The 18,011-nt window shown below is 47.0% G+C and overlaps 1 protein-coding gene across 1 annotated transcript in view; it reads right to left on the bottom strand.

Moving 5' to 3' along the window:
- SETD7 (SET domain containing 7, histone lysine methyltransferase) overlaps window positions 1–16,863 on the bottom strand; it is a 77,388-nt gene extending 60,525 nt beyond the window's left edge. Inside the window, exon 1 of the mRNA XM_029596087.1 lies at window positions 16,676–16,863. Within this exon, the coding sequence (XP_029451947.1) occupies window positions 16,676–16,859 (184 nt within the window). The 5' untranslated portion in view covers window positions 16,860–16,863. The remainder of the gene's footprint in view (window positions 1–16,675) is intronic.
- Window positions 16,864–18,011: the final 1,148 nt, after the last annotated feature.

The raw sequence follows: 18,011 nt of genomic DNA on the forward strand, positions 1-18,011 counted from the left end.
TGGGCAGATGACTTCACTCTCCATTGCCTCAAGAAAGAACCTAATTGTCAATGGTCCGAATTTAGTCCGGTTTCAGACAACTCAATTCAAATTATAATCAGCAAACAAAAACCCTCAAATTCACCTTACAACCCTTGTTCAGGAGTCTTCTTCAAAGCTATTGGTCATCATGCATACTCTTTTCTCAGTAGCCTAGTTAACCAATCATTAGAAACAGGACAATTTCCATCTAATCTGAAAAAAACATCCATTCTACCAATTCTAAAATCAAAAACAAAAGGTACAGCCGATCTCAATAACTACAGACCTATTGCCTCCCTCACATCATTAGCTAAACTAATAGAATCTGCAGTTTTACGTCAACTTTCTGACTTTCTATCCGAAAATAACATTCCCCACATTAACCAGCACGGCTTCAGAAAGGGACACTCTACAGAAACACTTCTCCTATCTACCTTTGACACATTATTCCGGGCATTTGATTCATATACAGATTACATTATAGTATTTTTAGATATCTCAGCAGCATTTGATACGGTCGATCACCAAATTCTCATCTCAGGCCTACAAGCAATAGGCATCACTGGAACAGTATTAAGTTGGTTTTCATCTTTTCTTACAGATCGTCCTCAACAAGTTAATATTAACCATCAATCCTCTACCCCCTACACAATTCCATCCGGCGTTCCCCAAGGATCTTCATTATCTCCCATATTATTCAATATATATCTTCTTCCGCTTTGTCATATCTTATCTTCACTCAACCTACAATTCAAAATTTATGCAGACGACATTCAATTTCTGGTCCCCTACAAAACTTCCTGGTCCGATACTCTATCTTTAGTTTCACTCTACCTTTCCACCATTAACTCTTGGCTATCTCATAATCGTTTAAAATTAAATCCATCAAAAACTGAATTAGTCCATTTAACATCCATTACAGATTCCTCTATAGGCCCACCATCTCATTTCACTTTCAATGGCTCAACCATTCCAATTAACTGCCATGCCATAAATCTAGGTGTAACCATAAATACAGACTTATCTATGAAACAACAAATCTCCTCCCTAACAAAGAAATCATTCTACAAATTACAGCTTCTGAAACGTCTTCGTCCTCTTCTTTTCTATCGTGATTTCAGGACTGTTCTACAATCTCTTATATTTTCTGGTCTAGACTATTGTAACGCTCTTTATCTAGGTCTATCTGATTCATCAATTCACCCGCTACAATTAGTTCAAAATAGTGCAGCTCGCTTATTATCCGGTACCCCCATTCGCAATCATATTACACCTATTTTACATTCCCTTCACTGGTTACCCATAAAATACAGGATAAAATACAAAGTAATCTCAATCATCCATAGTTTAATCTACAACTCTACATCCACCTGGCTTTGCACCTTACTCCGCATTTACAAACCCACCCGACACTTAAGATCACTTACTCAAAATCTCTTAGACATTCCATCACCACGACAGGCTAGATTAGATATCACCAGGAAAAGAGCTTTTTCAGTAGCAGGACCATCTCTCTGGAACTCTTTACCCAACCCACTCCGTTTAATATCAAATCCTCATCATTTCAAAAAGGCTTTAAAAACATTCTTTTTTCAACAAGCATTTAACATTCCCACTAAGCATCTCCCCGATCAAAAATGAAACTCCATCCCCTAAATTTCTCTCATCAGATACATATTACCTTAACGTCTCTCCTCTTTCATTCCATCCGTGTTCTTTCTAGGACATTACAATTCGATACGTTGCTACCCCCCCCCTCCATCCCTTTTACCCTCCCTACTCTTTACCCATGGCATGTTACCATTATTATTATTTTGTTATTTAATAATTTGTTTTAGCTAACATTTATCTAGCTATTTAGTTAAATTTATGTATTTTAAGTTTATTTTAGTTATATTTTATTTTCACTTTATTTTAACATGTTGTAAACCGTTTTGATAAAATTTTATTTTAAAAAGCAGTATATAAATACTTTTAAATAAATAAATAAAAATACAAACTTAGGGCCTTATTTACTAATGATTTTTCTCCATTCTGTGTCTATGGGGGGAAAAGCTTAGTAAATAAACCTTTAGATTCTAAGCCTCCCAGGGAAGGCATCTACCTACTGTAACTGAATTGTAACTCACTTTTAGCACAGGTTTGGAACAGTGAGTAATTAAAGTGCAAATCCATGTGTGGAGCATTTCTAAAGCAGCAGCAGAAGACATCAAGCCAAAGCTGACAGACCACAGAAGGGGCCACTGCAATAGTCTAGTCTAGAGCAGAAAACTGGGTCTTCATACATTTTTAGCTGGGAGATGTGCGTTCGGGCTGCTGGCAGAATAGGACAGGAGTTTCATTTTAAATACCGCTAAAGTGGGGAAGTGGTCCAGGCTTGGCAGCAAGTACATGCAGACCGCACAATATTGGAGAAATTACTTACCTGATAATTTTGTTTTCCTTAGTGTAGACAGATGGACTCAGAACCAATGGGTATAGTGTACTCCTGATAGCAGTTGGAGACGGATCAGATTTCAATCTGACGTCAGTCCTAGTACATATACCCCTGCAGGAAGTGCAGCTCTTCAGTATTCTCCTCGAAAAGCAATTGTGGATATATGCGTGACTGAATAACTTGAATAACTTGGATAACTGGATTAACTTTATAACTTGGTTAACTTGAACTGGTTGAGTTGCTATAGTTGGAGACCGCCAGTGCCCTCAACCGAGAAACATCGACATCCGGTAGGGTGGGTGTCCTAATTGGAGGGAAACTTGGCTTACCCGTGATTATCTCGCTCTTGGGGAGATGTCGCCCGAGAATTCCATGCATGACGGCAGCCGTGGGTGGGATGCTGAGTCCATCTGTCTACACTAAGGAAAACGAAATTATCAGGTAAGTAACATCTCCATTTCCTAGCGTGTAGCAGATGGACTCAGCACCAATGGGATGTATAAAAGTTACTCCCCGAACCGGGTGGGAGGCTGTCCGTGGCCCATTTAGTACTGCCCTTGCGAATGCTGTGTCCTCTCGAGCCTGAACATCCAGGCGGTAGAACCTGGAGAAGGTGTGGATGGAGACCATGTCGCCACCCAACAGATCTCGGCGGGTGACAGCATCTTGGTTTCCGCCCAGGACACTGCCTGGGCTTTAGTGGAATGAGTCTTGACTTGCAAGGACAGTGGCTTGCCTGCTACGTAGGCCGCCTTGATAACTTCTTTGATCCAGCGGGCTATGGTTGCCCGTGAGGCCGCTTCCCCTTGCTTCTTCCCGCTGTGAAGGACGAATAGATGGTCCATCTTTCATACGGATTCCAACCTTTCCAGGTATCGGTCTAGGAGTCTGCTGACATTGAGGTGGCGCAGACAGCAAGATTCTTCCGGATGCTTATGCTCATCTGGCGATGGTAGCGAGATGGTTTGGTTGAGATGGAAGAGAGAAACCACTTTGGGGAGGAAGGACGGGACAGTGCTTAACTGAATGGCTCCCGGAGTGAGTCTGAGGAACGGCTCCTGGCAGGACAGTGCTTGTAGCTCGGAGATACGACGGGCCGAACAGACTGCCACCAGGAAGGCAGTTTTCAATGTTAATAGGCGGAGGGACAGGCCACGGAGAGGTCTGAAGGAGGCTCCTGCTAAGAAGTCTAGGACTAGGTTGAGGTTCCATAGAGGCACTGGCCACTTTAGGGGTGGTCGGATCTGCTTGACTCCTTTGAGGAAGCGGGAGACGCCTGGGTGAGAGGTTAGGCTACAGCCCTCACTCTTGGTTCCGTAGCATGACAGTGCAGCCACCTATACCTTGATGGAGTTGAGAGACAACCCCTTTTGTAGGCCATTCTGCAGGAAATCCAAAATCGTGGGAATTTTGACTAACCGTGGGATGATGTCGCGGTCCTCACACCAGGCTCCGAATACTCTCCAAATCCTTATGTATGTTAGGGATGTGGAGAACTTGCGTGCTCGGATCAGAGTGTCAATTACTGCCCCTGAGTATCTGCTCTTCTTCAGGCGAGTCCTCTCAATGGACAGACTGTAAGAGAGAATCGAGCTGGGTCCTCATGGAGGATCGTCCCTTGTTGGAGCAGGTCCCTGTGTGGCGGTAGCGGAAGAGGGCTCTCTGTTGGTAGCCTTCGCATGTCTGCATACCACGGCCTTCTTGGCCAGTCTGGGGCCACTAGAAGTACTGCTCCCTTGTGGTGCTCTATCTTGTGGATGATTCCGCCCAATAGGGTCCATGATGGGAAGGCGTATAGTAGAGTTTCCTGTGGCCAGGCCATCGATTCCCTGGGACTGAGGATCCCGTCTGCGGCTGAAGAAGCTGGGCCCTTGGGCGTTGGACCAGTTTGCCAGGAGGTCCATGGTTGGTGTTCCCCAACGGTTTACTATCAACTGGAAGGCTGTGGTCGACAGTCTCCATTCTCCTGGGAAATCACCTTGGGAATTCTCAACTGGGGGAGGGACCCAAGGGGTGTCACCGCAGGAGAGCGGGGCTCGTCTGTAGAGGTAAGATTTCTTCTTGTTTTGGGTTTCTTTTGGTAAATTACTCTAACACTGTGCGAGCGTGCATAGAGTCCGGAACTGTTATGGATATGGAAAATACTGAAGAGCTGCACTTCCTGCAGGGGTATATGTACTAGGGCTGACGTCAGATTGAAATCTGATCCGTCTCCAACTGCTATCAGGAGTACACTATACCCATTGGTCCTAAGTCAATCTGCTACACGCTAGGAAACATTGTGTTATTTTAAACTTAAAGAAGTGAAAAGGAAGCTTATGTATGTGAATTCTCATCCAATCTGAAATTTTTGGGGCTGGAAGAAGGGATGGAGAGAGAAAACAAGACATATTTGATTTTCAAACATGTTATCAGTGGAACAGCATTTAAATGGAGCAGATTGTCACAGTTTTTTGTTAATCACTACATTAACAGCTGTCAGATAAAGACATGAGGCACCAATTCAGTTATCAGCATGGCTGGATTTAGTGAACGAGTGATTAGATACGTGCAGATCCATATCGAGACAGCTTTATCTGGCTACGTTAGGGACTTGGCTGGACAAAGCACAGGACATGAATTTCCTGCTATGCCAATCGCTGCCAGTTTAGCCAGGTAAGTGTAAATGTATCCGGATAGATCAGAGGCCTTCCAGGGCAGGGCTACCTTACCCAGATAACGCCGATATTCAGCATCGTCCGGGTGAAGCCTAGTTGTGCCAGAGAATAGTCCTAACGTCATCTGGATAACTTGGATTTTATCCCGGTGTATTCAGAGGAACCATAGCCGGCTGCAGTCCGCTGACTCTATGAATAAAAGTTATCCAGATATCTTCACTTGGATAACTTTCTCGCTCCTCGTGCTGCTGACTATGGACCACGGGACTTCTACTGAACCCGGCCTCAACACTAGAAGGACAGAGGAAAGAGATTCTCTGGCCAAGGAAAATGCTTGGCCATGTCCTGCTTGTTAAAGGAAAGGTTATAGACTCTGGAGATAAGGATTTACATGTGTAAATCTAACATACTATCCTTGCAATTTTCAAAAGCCCATTTACCTGAACAAAGTGCATTTACACGTGTAAAACCTAGTTTTAAGTGTGAAAATACTTTTGATAATCAGGCCCTTTGTGTTGTGTCCAACATTTCACATCCCAGTCCAGCAGTCAGAGGAGGATTTAGGATTTTTGCCGCCCCTAGGCATTGTTGGTGTTATCCACCCACCCTCACCTCTATCATAAGTTTAGACAACAGGGAGCAGAAGGACCAACCTGCAGCCCCACAGTTCTGCGGCAGCTCGGGGGTTAATTCTATGATAAGAATTTAGAAAATTCTACAGCACTTGTTTAAACATTTCCATCTCTTATTTTTTTGCATTATAAAAATAAAGTAGTTTTCCAGTTTTGTTTGTGTCTAAATAATTTGCTTTCTTTTTTACTGCGTGACGAAAAAGGATTTCAAATGTCACAACAGGAAAGAGATTCTCAGGGGTAGGGCCTCATAAATTATCCCAAAGAACCGAAAGGGGGTAAAAAAGTTAAGCTTGCCGAAATCCAAGTCAAATCAGATTAATAACTGGTTCTCATGGGGCCAATAAATCCAAATCCTCAGACGATGACGATGGAGCCTGATAAAATGCATCTCTCTTTATCCTTCAGAAAACAAGTCACTTGAACAGGCTCATAAAAAAAACTATTCCTCTCCAAATAAACTATTTCACACTTAGGGGCCAATGCAATTATGTGAGCTGAAAGCGGGCGCTGACTTTTCAGCGCCTGCTTTTTTAACGCACTCATGGCGCCCACAAGGGGGGTGCCATGTAATATGGAAATTAGGGGGTTGCACTAGGAAGGAGGCACTAGGGTCGCTTGCGCAACCTTAGCGCCTCCTTCCTAACGCGTCCTGCCGCAGCTGCCGGTTATGAAGACCGACGCCGGTAAACCTGCCTGTCTGCCAATAATGAAAACGGCCGCCGAGTTATTTTATATTTTTAACTTTAAAAGAGAAGAAGTACAGAAAAGCAGTTTTTTCTGCTTCTGTACTTCTTTTCAATGCACTCAGCTATTAAAGCCTCTCTCTTTTTTTTTTTGGCCTGTACTCCCGTGGTTATTGCCTGTTCTCACTCCCTTTCAGATGTGGTGTATTGCAGTGTGCCTTACCATCAACCATGCCTCCCCCTCCAAGTACTCATCACCTTCAGGGAAGCTCCCCTGCCACACCCCGTGGCCTGTCTTGGAGAAATTTGTTCCTCCTACTTCCTGCATTCTCTTTTTTTTTTTTTTTTGCAACTTTACTGAGGCCTGTTGCAGAGTATGAGAGCAAGGCAGAAGGCAAGCAGTCTTGAGGACAGGAGAGAGAAAGTTTAGGGGAAGAGAGAGAAAGAAAGTGAGAGTGAGGACCTCAACCTCAAATTTGGGAAGACAAGTTCCTATGGAGAGGGATCCTCCTGGGGGAGGGGGGATCCTCAGTGCCTTGGGAACAGAGACCCATAGGCTAGGGCCCACCCAAAGCTGGGAAGCAGCTGAACTTGAAAAATCAACCCCGAAAGGCTGCTGTCTCAGGTGCTTGTTAGTCCATCAGGGCAGGACCGCAGCATGATTCTGGAAGAAAGGAAAAGTCCATCAACTCTTGTCCGCAGCTGCAGGAGACAGAGAACTACTAACGAGAGCCTCCGATCACACCCCCTTTATGCAAAGTCTGACATCATAGAGGGGGGGGGTGTGTCCTCCATCTCCAGCAGCTGAGGAGCGGGATAATCCCAGGTGAAATGGACTGGTCTAGCAGACAATAAGGAATCACAGAATGATGCATCTGAATGCAAGACTGACAGAGATGGGTAAGGTATAAACAAGATTAATGTACATATGCTGTGAAGAAGTCAAGAGAAAGCCGTAATCAGCTGGGCATCTACGGTATGCACCAGGAAATAAACTGGACAGACTAGATAGGCCCTGGGTTCTTATCTGCCATTAAAGGCTACATTTCAGATGTTGCAGCCAGATATGCCAATAAGGACCAGCCTGTGACATATTTGCAATGCTATGCACTGAGGGGCAGGAAACTAGTGGTTCCTGTCCTTCAGAGCTGGTGAGATACATGGTATGTGCTCGGGCCATACTGGGGACGATAAGTGCCCCCACAAGAGCAACCTGCTGGCCAAAGAGTGATGCAGCATTAGAGCAGACTTCTGTCCCAGCTCATCACCAGCAAGGGGACCCTGTGTCACTCAGGCTGTCATCCTGGGAGAGGATGAGAGACAAAAACATTGGGGAAAAGGACAAACAAGGAGATCTAGATTACCTAGTCAGATGTGTAGACATTGCACAGTAACAGAGAGAAGTGTACTATGGATGTATGTGCAACATATACAGACAAACAGAGAACAAGGTCATTGTTACCCAGCCGCGAGTTGAAGACCCAGTGCGAGGCAAACCAGAAATCAGCTTCATTTCCCAGTCCGGATGCCTCAGGCGAACAGAGACAGGAAGGAGCCATAGTGTTACTCAATGGCAAAGCCTTCCTGGTGGTGAAGAGAGTCGTGATCCTGTGGTCTAAGGCATGCTACCACCCAGGCCACATAAAACTTAAGATGCATTGCTTTCATATTTCCAAAATTACTTAAAATTCAGCAAAGTCAGTGAAGCCCACCTACCAAGCAAAGTTCAGGCACCTACAGAAATTCCTAAAAGCAAGCAACATACAACTTCCTACATAATGCCTCCCCTATTCCCAACCATGCTGTCACTTTAAAATCCCCCAGACTGCATGTCCATGAGACACATGATCCCTTACTGCAGGAGCAAATTCTCCTCCAAAACTAACACTTTTCTCCCAGGAAGGGGGTTCCTTCCAGCCCCCTCTTCCTGGCGTGAAGGTGCCCGACCTCTGAACTTGAGTCTCCCAGCATTTTACTGCACAGCGCCGTGATCAAGCCCAGGACCCGGCCCCATTGTTAATATGTAAATGCTGTCTAGATCAAGGACACTGCCGGTGAACTAATATACCCAAAGGAACGCCTGTACGTGCAAGTCCAGGCAGCATACATCTTACTCCCATTCAAAAACAATCGAAGCCCGGTACATGGAAACTTACAAACAATTAATCTTTTTATATTAGGAAAGAAAACTACAAAATTGCCAACTAAAATATCGGATTTTTTTTTTTTTTAATTTTCTAGCTAGTACTGATGCTTTCATGGCCCAACAAGTCCCGGCTGTATTATCAGGCTGACCATATAACTCTAAGCCAAGCTGAGCCAGCCCCCTTGCAGGCAGGCGCAGTCCTGCTTCTCTCTGGGAACTCAATAGGGAGATCTGAACTACATCTCCCAGCATGCCATGGCGTAAAGAAACCAGGACTAGCTCAGCTTGGCATAGGCTTAGAGGGGTCTCTCTCTCTACATATACGTGAAAAAAAATTCTGAATTTATGGCACAGGAAAACTCAAATAAGCCTTAATTGCAAAACTTACAACCAGTCAAAAGGAGACAGATTAAACAGGACGTACTTTGGCAATGTGTGCCCACTGTGAAATGGAAGATCAAAAAGATTTTGGGAGCGTGCTGAGCCTGGCTCCTATAAACCTCCTATTTACCTTACAAAAACTGTTCATTAGTAAGACCAAAATACATGAAGATCGCCCACTCTCAGACATCACTCCTGCTCTGTGACCTTCTCTTTCTCTCCTGCATACTGAACACGCAGCAACGTCAGGACATTACGCTACCACAAAATCTGTTCCAAGCACACAAAAAGTACTTGGGACGTCCCAAACACAAACAGTGCACACAGGCAGTCTGAGAAAAACCAACCGGGAAGCAGCAGCCCCCTCCCTTCCAGGAGCATCACTGGCAGATGATGATCCCTTTCCTCTGGATCTAATTCTGGACATTTATTTTCTTAAAATGTACAATGATTTATCCCTTACTCCTAAGCAGTGTACAGTAAAACCATGCGTAATTAATCAAAATGTGATAAAACAACAGAAACAGATCAAACTGATAGCCTGCCAGTCACTGAGGTTATGATCTCAAAACAAATGCATGAGGAAGCAAAGGGCCACGATGCTAACCGGTATGTGCCAAAACAGTTTTCAACACAGATTCAAAAAAGACTTGAAGACTGCAGTCCACAGATGATTCCTAGTCAACTCGAAAGAACCAGAGTTCTTCTGCCAAGAAGAATGGGCAAAAACTGCACCATCCCGCTGTGCATAATTGGCAGACGCTTATCCTAAATGACTCATGGCTGTTTCTGCTGCAAGAAGGAGCTTTCACCAAGCAAGACTTTTGGTTGGTTTGGTTTTTTTATTCCTTAATAACTTTTGGATTATTTCTATAATTATTCTTTCACAATGAAGATACTGAGTATGTTGTGTAGATCAGCGAAACAAACTCCCACTTTTGGATTTTGTACACAGCAGAATGTGAAAAATATACAAGGATGTGAAGACTTTTACAAGGCACTGTATCATTTCTATAGCAGTATTAGATATGAGCACCACTGTACAAGACCCGAATAAACATTTAAGAGAGACAAGAAATGTTTAAATATTGACTAAAAGGTGAAATTAGCTTTCTTGCCCATTAATTTTCTTTTCTTTTCTTGAGCCCACCAGACCAGTACACAACGCATGGGTCTAGCCCCCCCTGCCAGCAGATGGCGACAGAGTAGAATCTGATTCACTGACATCAGCCCTTATAGGGCACTGTGAAGCCTGAAGCATTTCACTATAACTGTAACAAAGCAAACCGTATAAAGCTCCACCCCCCCCCTCCCATGAGCAGGGGATACTCAACAAGACCCTTTAACAAACTAGGTCCTTAAAACTATCCTCTTAATGACTGAACAGACTTATCTGTATAGCAGGCTGACGGCTAATAATGGGTGGGAACCTGGACTGGTTGGACTCAAGGAAAGAAAATTAGCAGGTAAGACACCTAATTTCTCCTTCCTTATCGTCCCACCAAACCAGTCCAGAATGCATGGGATGGATCCAAGCCACTCTTAAGAAGAGAGTGAGCCAGACAAGCCTGCCCTCAGGACCCCAGCCAAAAAGGAGGCAAACTCCCTAGCACGCACATCCAACCTAGAATGCTTTCAGAATTTATGCAAGGAAGCCCACACGTGGCTGCTTTGTAAATCTCCTTAGGTAACTCTGCCCACGAAGTTGCTTGACTTCTCATGGAATAGCTCAAAGGTCCTCAGAGACTTAAGAAGCCTCTGGAAATGTAAGCTGAACCAATAGCTTCTTTAATCCAGCTGGCAAAAACGCAAATGCTCTCTCACCACTGGATCCAGGGGATGCAGGCCTTCCAGAGCCCAAGCCCCTTTGAAATTAGCCTCTGGGGTGTCCCACTCAAGATCAATCGATTCTCCTTAACAGGGAAAAAAACAAAAGACTTTATGCAAAGAAACCAAAATGGGATTTTTCTTTGGCTCAAACATGGAATCTGCCCCAGGTACTCCCAGCATCTTTTAACGTCTGGGAAATCAGAGCCGGTAACTCATCTCTATGAAAGAACCGCAACACAGTCCGACACAGTTCCAGTCCTGGAGGAATTTTTCCCATTTTCCAGAGAGTCAGGATCGGCCTCACCAACAGAGCCATCCGGATTCCTATCGGGGGGACCTGCTGCCAATCTATTTTTATTTTATTTATTTAAGTTTTTCTATACCGGCATTCGCGATAAAAATCGCATCATGTCGGTTTACAATTAACAAGTAGATAGGGAACAAAAGGCAATAAATAACATTGATCTAAGTAATAATAATAATAAAATAATAGTAATAGTAGTAAAAAACGTTAAACAAGAGAAGGCTAAGGAATGCAGTTACAATAAAACAAGGGAGTAGTATAACTTGGATCAGAGAAAAGAAGCAGGGGTTTAAATATATATAACATATATGCCAGTCAATGTGCTTATAGCGTTGAAGAATTGCCCTTATGAGGTAGGGATATTAATTACTATGATTAAGGCAAAATCTGAGCGAATAGGTAATAATGGAATAGGTTTAGTTTAGTTCAGGAAAGGCTTTCGTGAATAGCCACGTTTTAAGTCTTTTCCTAAATGTAGGAAGGCAGGGTTCTAGGTGTACTTCAGCGCATAACAGTAGCACCGGGCAAGTGAGAGGTCACCGCCTGCGACTCTGACCTGACAGGATTGGACGGGGCTGAGGACTGCGCCTGTAGAAAGGATTGCAATCCTTGAAAACATTTTATCCAAGAAAAGGCAGAAGGATCCATGCCAAAACCAGAAGAACCTGTGCTGTGCCCACTGAGCTGACAAACCAGTAAGGGAGTCCCAAGGTCAGGCGCCCCTCCTGAGATGTCTTTAGCCAGGTCGTCATCAGGCTGGGAAGAGCCAGGCTTAGTAAAATCAGAGGAAGATAATTCTCCCTGAGCCTCTAAGCAGCGCTGACACAATTTAGAGGGCATGCCAGGAGGAGATGCCCGAATATGACAGGCAGCACAGAGGGAAAGGCACTTAGGTTTCTTAGCCACAGGCGCCATCAGTCTGTCAGTCCGCTCAACAGGCAGCTGAAGGTGTGCGTTCAGCTGAATTCATGCCGTAAAATATACGAGTCCAAAATTTAGGTGCACAAAATTTACGTGTCCCGAGGATAGGCGTCGCAAAACTGGGCACACGTCCGCCCTTCTAAACTTAAGAGCACAATGTGGCCCAAATTGTGCCCACAGGCAAGCGCGTGCCTAACACGGAAGCCGCTATCACCTGGATGCCCAAGTAGGCGTCCGACTGGGCATCCAAAATCTGGGCGCACACTGACGGCCCCTAAAGAGGGCAACCTAACATGCAGGGGAAAATGCGTGAAAAGGCCACCGCAGCCTACCACTCGGTGCGCAGCGGGGCCTGGCCCCCTCGGGCCGCTCAACCCGCCAGGCTGTCCTCAGCCTCCCTGGGGAGCAGGAACGAACGTTGGAACGGCAGGCTGAGCACAGAGCCCAGAGGAAGAGGGAAGCCTTACAAACAAACCTTCTACTCTGTCTTTTTTTTTTAAACCTTACCTGAGCTCTGCCTTTCCCGGCTGAGTTCAGAGACGGTCTCCGGCTGCGGCACTTGGCTTCCTGCACCCTCTGCTTTTCAGCTGTTTTAACAGCTAAGTCCACACCGGCTGAAGAAAACCAGCTACTGGACCAGGGCACTCATCTGAGGGTCCAAGGAAATCACCTCAGGAATTCTCAATGGGGGGAGGGACCATTTGGTATCACCGCAAGAGTGCAGGGCGAATTAAATCTCCTTTTATTTCTCCTTCTAAAATTTGAAGCAATCCCCAGTAGGGAGATGCACGTCCACCACCTGCTGGAGACGGAGAATACTGGCAGGCTGATGTCACTGGAGGGGTCTATATACTGTGATGTCAGCTTTGCCCCGTCTTCATCTGCTGGTAGAGGTGCATAACCCACTGGTCCTGAATTCATCTTTCTGGGTGCTAGGAAACACATGTTTCAGATCCATAGAAAAAGTATCGGTCCTGCCGTAACTTTATAAATTTAAGCTGTTTCTGTTCTAGTTTTCCCCCCTTTAATGTTCTATGCATGACACCACAGACTGCTTGGAATTGATGTTACTGTAACGTAAACGTAAATTTGCCTACATAACACCCCCCTCCCCCCCCCCATCTTGGCTCCTGGCACTCCACCACAACAAATTCAAACTCTTCGTCCTAGCTTACAAAAACACTCAAAAGGCCTAGCTCCCGACCCACCTCAGGCGATCTCTCACCCCCTATACACCCATGCACCCTCTGAGCTCACACGCTCGGGGCACCTCTGGAGGTGTCATCCCCAAAAGTGGCGAGCTACCCCAGCACCAGGAAGAAACCCTTTGCGGGTTTAGGCCCGACCCGATGCAGTTCCCTTCCACCTCTCAGACTCCTCCCCGCTATCCTTTGAAGCAGCATTCTGTACCACCGGCAACGCAAACCCTACTAAGGATTCCGTATACCAACCCCTTAAGACAGCGTTCCTGCTAACTACGTACTACACTTATCTAGTGAGATACTTTACTTGGGCAAATGCTCTTCAACTCCTCTAAAATACCGTGACAATTGTTTCTCTCTATTTAACGTGCATCCTACACTATAATTCACTAAGTTGAGTTGTACTGTTCAGCCACTCTGTCTGTAAAACGGCTTGAACTTTCTGACTGGAAAGGTGCGCTATAAATGAACGAGAGTGATGATATATCACTGTAACAGCTAAAAGCAATCCAAGGTAATCAAGAAGCAAAACACGCTGAAGAGCAAGACAGTCAATGACCACCTTAGTTCTAGCAGGCCATTTTCCTTTTAGGGAATTTTGAGATTATAGGCCAAAGGTGATTGACATTTTGATTTCGGATGCAGTTGGGACCACCAGCTTGACACTGGCAAGGAGGCTAAACCTGAGAACTGTATCAGCAGAGCGCAAGCTCCTGGTAAGGGACACTCTTGCCAAACAGGTCTGAAAAAAAGAGACAAAGAGTGCCCCATAGATCCCTCAAGCTGGGGTTGGTTTCCTGGCCACATAAAATGTAAACGTATTCATAAACTGGAAATTCTGTGCGGGTACTGCCACCATAAGAACTTATCGTAGTAAACAAATAAATAAAAAGGAACCAGTGCAAGTACAAAGGGAGACAATCACAAAGATGATTCTACTAGGGTTCTGGTGATGTTAAGTTCTGCCTATGCTCGGTTTTCCCTGATGCTTACGTCAACAGTTTTTAAGTGCTGGACTGCATACTCTCCTGGAACACAGAGAGGAGAGAGAGCGGAAAGAGGCAGAGCTTCCGGAGAGCACAGAAATGCCAAGCCACAAAAAAAAAAAAAAAGAGACGTGGCAGTACACAGCCGGGAAGGCAGCTGTGGGCACACACGGGCACTGTCCCATCCTCCCAAAGTCAAGCAACATGTAATCTGGGACTCGTGGACTGCTAGATTCCCAGCCAGGTCTGGCGCTGGCTCTGCTCCACATGGTGAGGCACCCTCGATTTTCCCCCTTCAAACAGAGTGTTTTCACCACCCCTGCTCTAAAAAGCAAGCATTGCATCTCATACTGCAGGAGGCGAATCTTTCGGGCAAATGCCACCCAGCACCCCCTCCCCCAACTACATCAATCTCTTCCTCAGATGCAATAGGGTGGGTTGCATTTATTTACAGTCAGTCCATGCAGTGGCACTAGCCAGCCTCACTTACAGCACTCTGAGTCTAGAAACTCCTGCAGCAGGAACAGCTGGGCAGCACATGCACACACATGTGTACGGGATAGCTCAGCAGCACATGCACACACATGCAGCAGGGAAAGCTGGGCAGCACAAGCATGTACACACGTGTGACAGGGAAAGCTGGGCAGCACATTTGGACAGGTGGCTGGGAGAGGTGGGCAGCACATGTACACATGTGGCTGTGAGAGGTGAGCAGCATATATGGACAGGTAGGAGGGAGCGCTGGGCAGCACATTCATCTACACATATGGCTTGGAGAGTTGGGCAGCACATATGGGCAAGTGGCAGGAAGAGCTAGGCAGCATATACACACATGTACACACATGTGGCAGGGAAAGCTGGGCAGCACATGTGGACAGGAGGTGGGAAGAGCGGGGCAGCACATGCACACTAGTGTACAGGTGTGGCAGGGAGAGCAGGGCAGCACAAGTACACACATGTAAACATGTGGCAGGGAGAGCTGGGCAGCACATGCAGACACGTACGTGTGGCAGGGAGAGCTGGGCAGAACATGCAGACATGTAAACACGTGTGGCAGGGAGAGCTGGGCAGCACATGTACACACGTGTGGCTGGGAGAGCTGGGCAGCACATGTACACACGTGTAAACACGTGTGGCAGGGAGAGCTGGGCAGCACATGTACACACATGTAAACACGTGTGGCAGGGAGAGCTGGGCAGCACATGTACACACGTGTAAACATGTGTGGCAGGGAGAGCTGGGCAGCACATGTACACACGTGTAAACATGTGGGGCAGGGAGAGCTGGGCAGCACATGTACACACGTGTGGCTGGGAGAGCTGGGCAGCACATGTACACACGTGTGGCTGGGAGAGCTGGGCAGCACATGTACACACATGTAAACGTGTGGCTGGGAGAGCTGGGCAATACATGTACACACATGTAAACGTGTGGCAGGGAGAGCTGGGCAGCACATGCAGACACATACACACGTGTGGCAGGGAGAGCTGGGCAGCACATGCCGTCATGTAAAAACGTGTGGCAGGGAGAGCTGGGCAGCACATGAAGACACATGTACACACGTGTGACAGGGAGAGCTGGGCTGCACATGCAGACACGTACACGTGTGGCAGGGAGAGATGGGCTGCACATGCAGACACGTACACACGTGTGGCAGGGAGAGCTGGGCTGCACATGCAGACACATGTAAACATGTGGCAGGGACAGCTGGGCAGCACATGCAGACATGTAAACACGTGTGGCAGGGACAGCTGGGCAGCACATGCAGACACATGTGTGGCAGGGAAAGCTGGGCAGCACATGTACACACATGTAAAACGTGTGGCAGGGAGAGCTGGGCAGCACATGTACACACATGTAAACACGTGTGGCAGGGAGAGCTGGGCAGCACATGCAGAGATGTAAAAACGTGTGGCAGGGACAGCTGGGCAGCACATGCAGACACATGTACACACGTGTGGCAGGGAAAGCTGGGCAGCACATGTACACACATGTAAAAACGTGTGGCAGGGAGAGCTGGGCAGCACATGTACACACGTAAAAACGTGTGGCAGGGAGAGCTGGGCAGCACATGCAGACATGTGGCAGGGAAAGCTGGGCAGCACATGCAGACACGTAAACACGTGTGGCAGGGAGAGCTGGGCAGCACATGCAGACATGTGGCAGGGAAAGCTGGGCAGCACATGCAGACACGTAAACACGTGTGGCAGGGAGAGCTGGGCAGCACATGCAGACACGTAAACATGTGTGGCAGGGAGAGCTGGGCAGCTGCTGCATACGCTTAAGAGCTGTTTGGTGTCGCTGAATGGGAAAAGAAGCCCGGCAGCCTGCTCAGGGCGGAGGAAGGCACAGCAGAGCCGCGGAGACAGGGCAACGGTCCTCGGTTCCGGCCACCGGGAAAAGCCCCGGCGCGGGGGCCCTCCGCCCGTCTTCCTCCCTCGCTCGCTCCCTCCGTTAACCGCCGCCGCTCACCTTCCACCGTCTCCTCCACCGTCTCCTCGTCGCTGTCCATAGCAGCGCCGCCGCCGCCAGGAGCTGAATAACACAGATCCCTCTCACCGGGGACCGAGCGAGCCGTCTGTCTGTCTGCCACCTCGCCTGTCCTGCCCCGCCGTAATGTCTCCTCTCGGTCACCGAGCAGCTGATGCACTGACATCACCCCCCGGCCCTCCTCCCTGAGCCTGACTGGCAGCCCTCGCCCCTCCCCTCCCCGAGCCTGACTGGCAGCCCTCGCCCCTCCCCTCCCCTAGCCTGACTGGCAGCCCTCGCCCCTCCCCTCCCTGAGCCTGACTGGCAGCCCTCGCCCCTCCCCTCCCCGAGCCTGACTGGCAGCCCTCTCCCCTCCCCGAGCCTGACTGGCAGCCCTCGCGCCTCCCCTCCCCGCGGATGGGCGCACGGGGGGGGGGAGGGGCTGGCTTCTTCCACAACTCGCCCGCCTGCCAAGCCAGGCCCCTTCCTTCACTGTAACAGCGATTTGCACTCACATCTAGGGAGCTCTTCCCATTGTCTTTTACACTGAGATACCAAAGAAACGCGCAACTCATTTCTCCCAAATTGCTAGAAGGGGTTGGACTTTGCCTTCTCCGTGCTTTCCTAACGGTCAACTTCTTATTTCGTCTGCAGCATTACAAATGTGGCTGATTTGACACCAAAATAATTATATTTTGCTTCAGTTACATTAATTTTATTAGAAATGAACTGGCTAATTAAATTATGCTTTTTAAACATAGGAGAATACCACATACGTTGTGTCTAAGGCAGTGCCGGTACGATCAGTGTTGCCAGATGCCAACATTTTTTTTTCAGCCCAATTGATAACCCAGTCTAGCCCAAAACTCAAAATTTGTGAAAATAGTTTTTATTCTGCACAATAAGAACATGCCATACTGGGTCAGACCAAGGTTCCATCAAGCCCAGCATCCTGTTTCCAACAGTGGCCAATCCAGGCCATAAGAACCCAAAAACTAAGTCTATTCCATGTTACTGTTGCTAGTAATAGCAGTGGCTGTTTTCTAAGTCAACTTAATTAATAGCAGGTAATGGACTTCTCCAAGAACTTCTCCAATCCTTTTTTAAACCCAGCAACACTAACTGCACTAACCATATCCTCTGGCAACAAATTCCAGAGTTTAATTGTGCGTTGAGTGAAAAAGAACTTTCTCTGATTAGTTTTAAATGTGCCCCATGCTAACTTCATGGAGTGTCCCCTAGTCCTTTTATTATCCAAAAGAGTAAATAACCGATTCACATTTACCCATTCTAGACCTCTCATGATTTTAAACATCTCTATCATATCCTCCTCAGCCAT

Source organism: Rhinatrema bivittatum, chromosome 1, assembly GCF_901001135.1.
Source record: "Rhinatrema bivittatum chromosome 1, aRhiBiv1.1, whole genome shotgun sequence".
Lineage (NCBI taxonomy): Eukaryota > Metazoa > Chordata > Amphibia > Gymnophiona > Rhinatrematidae > Rhinatrema > Rhinatrema bivittatum.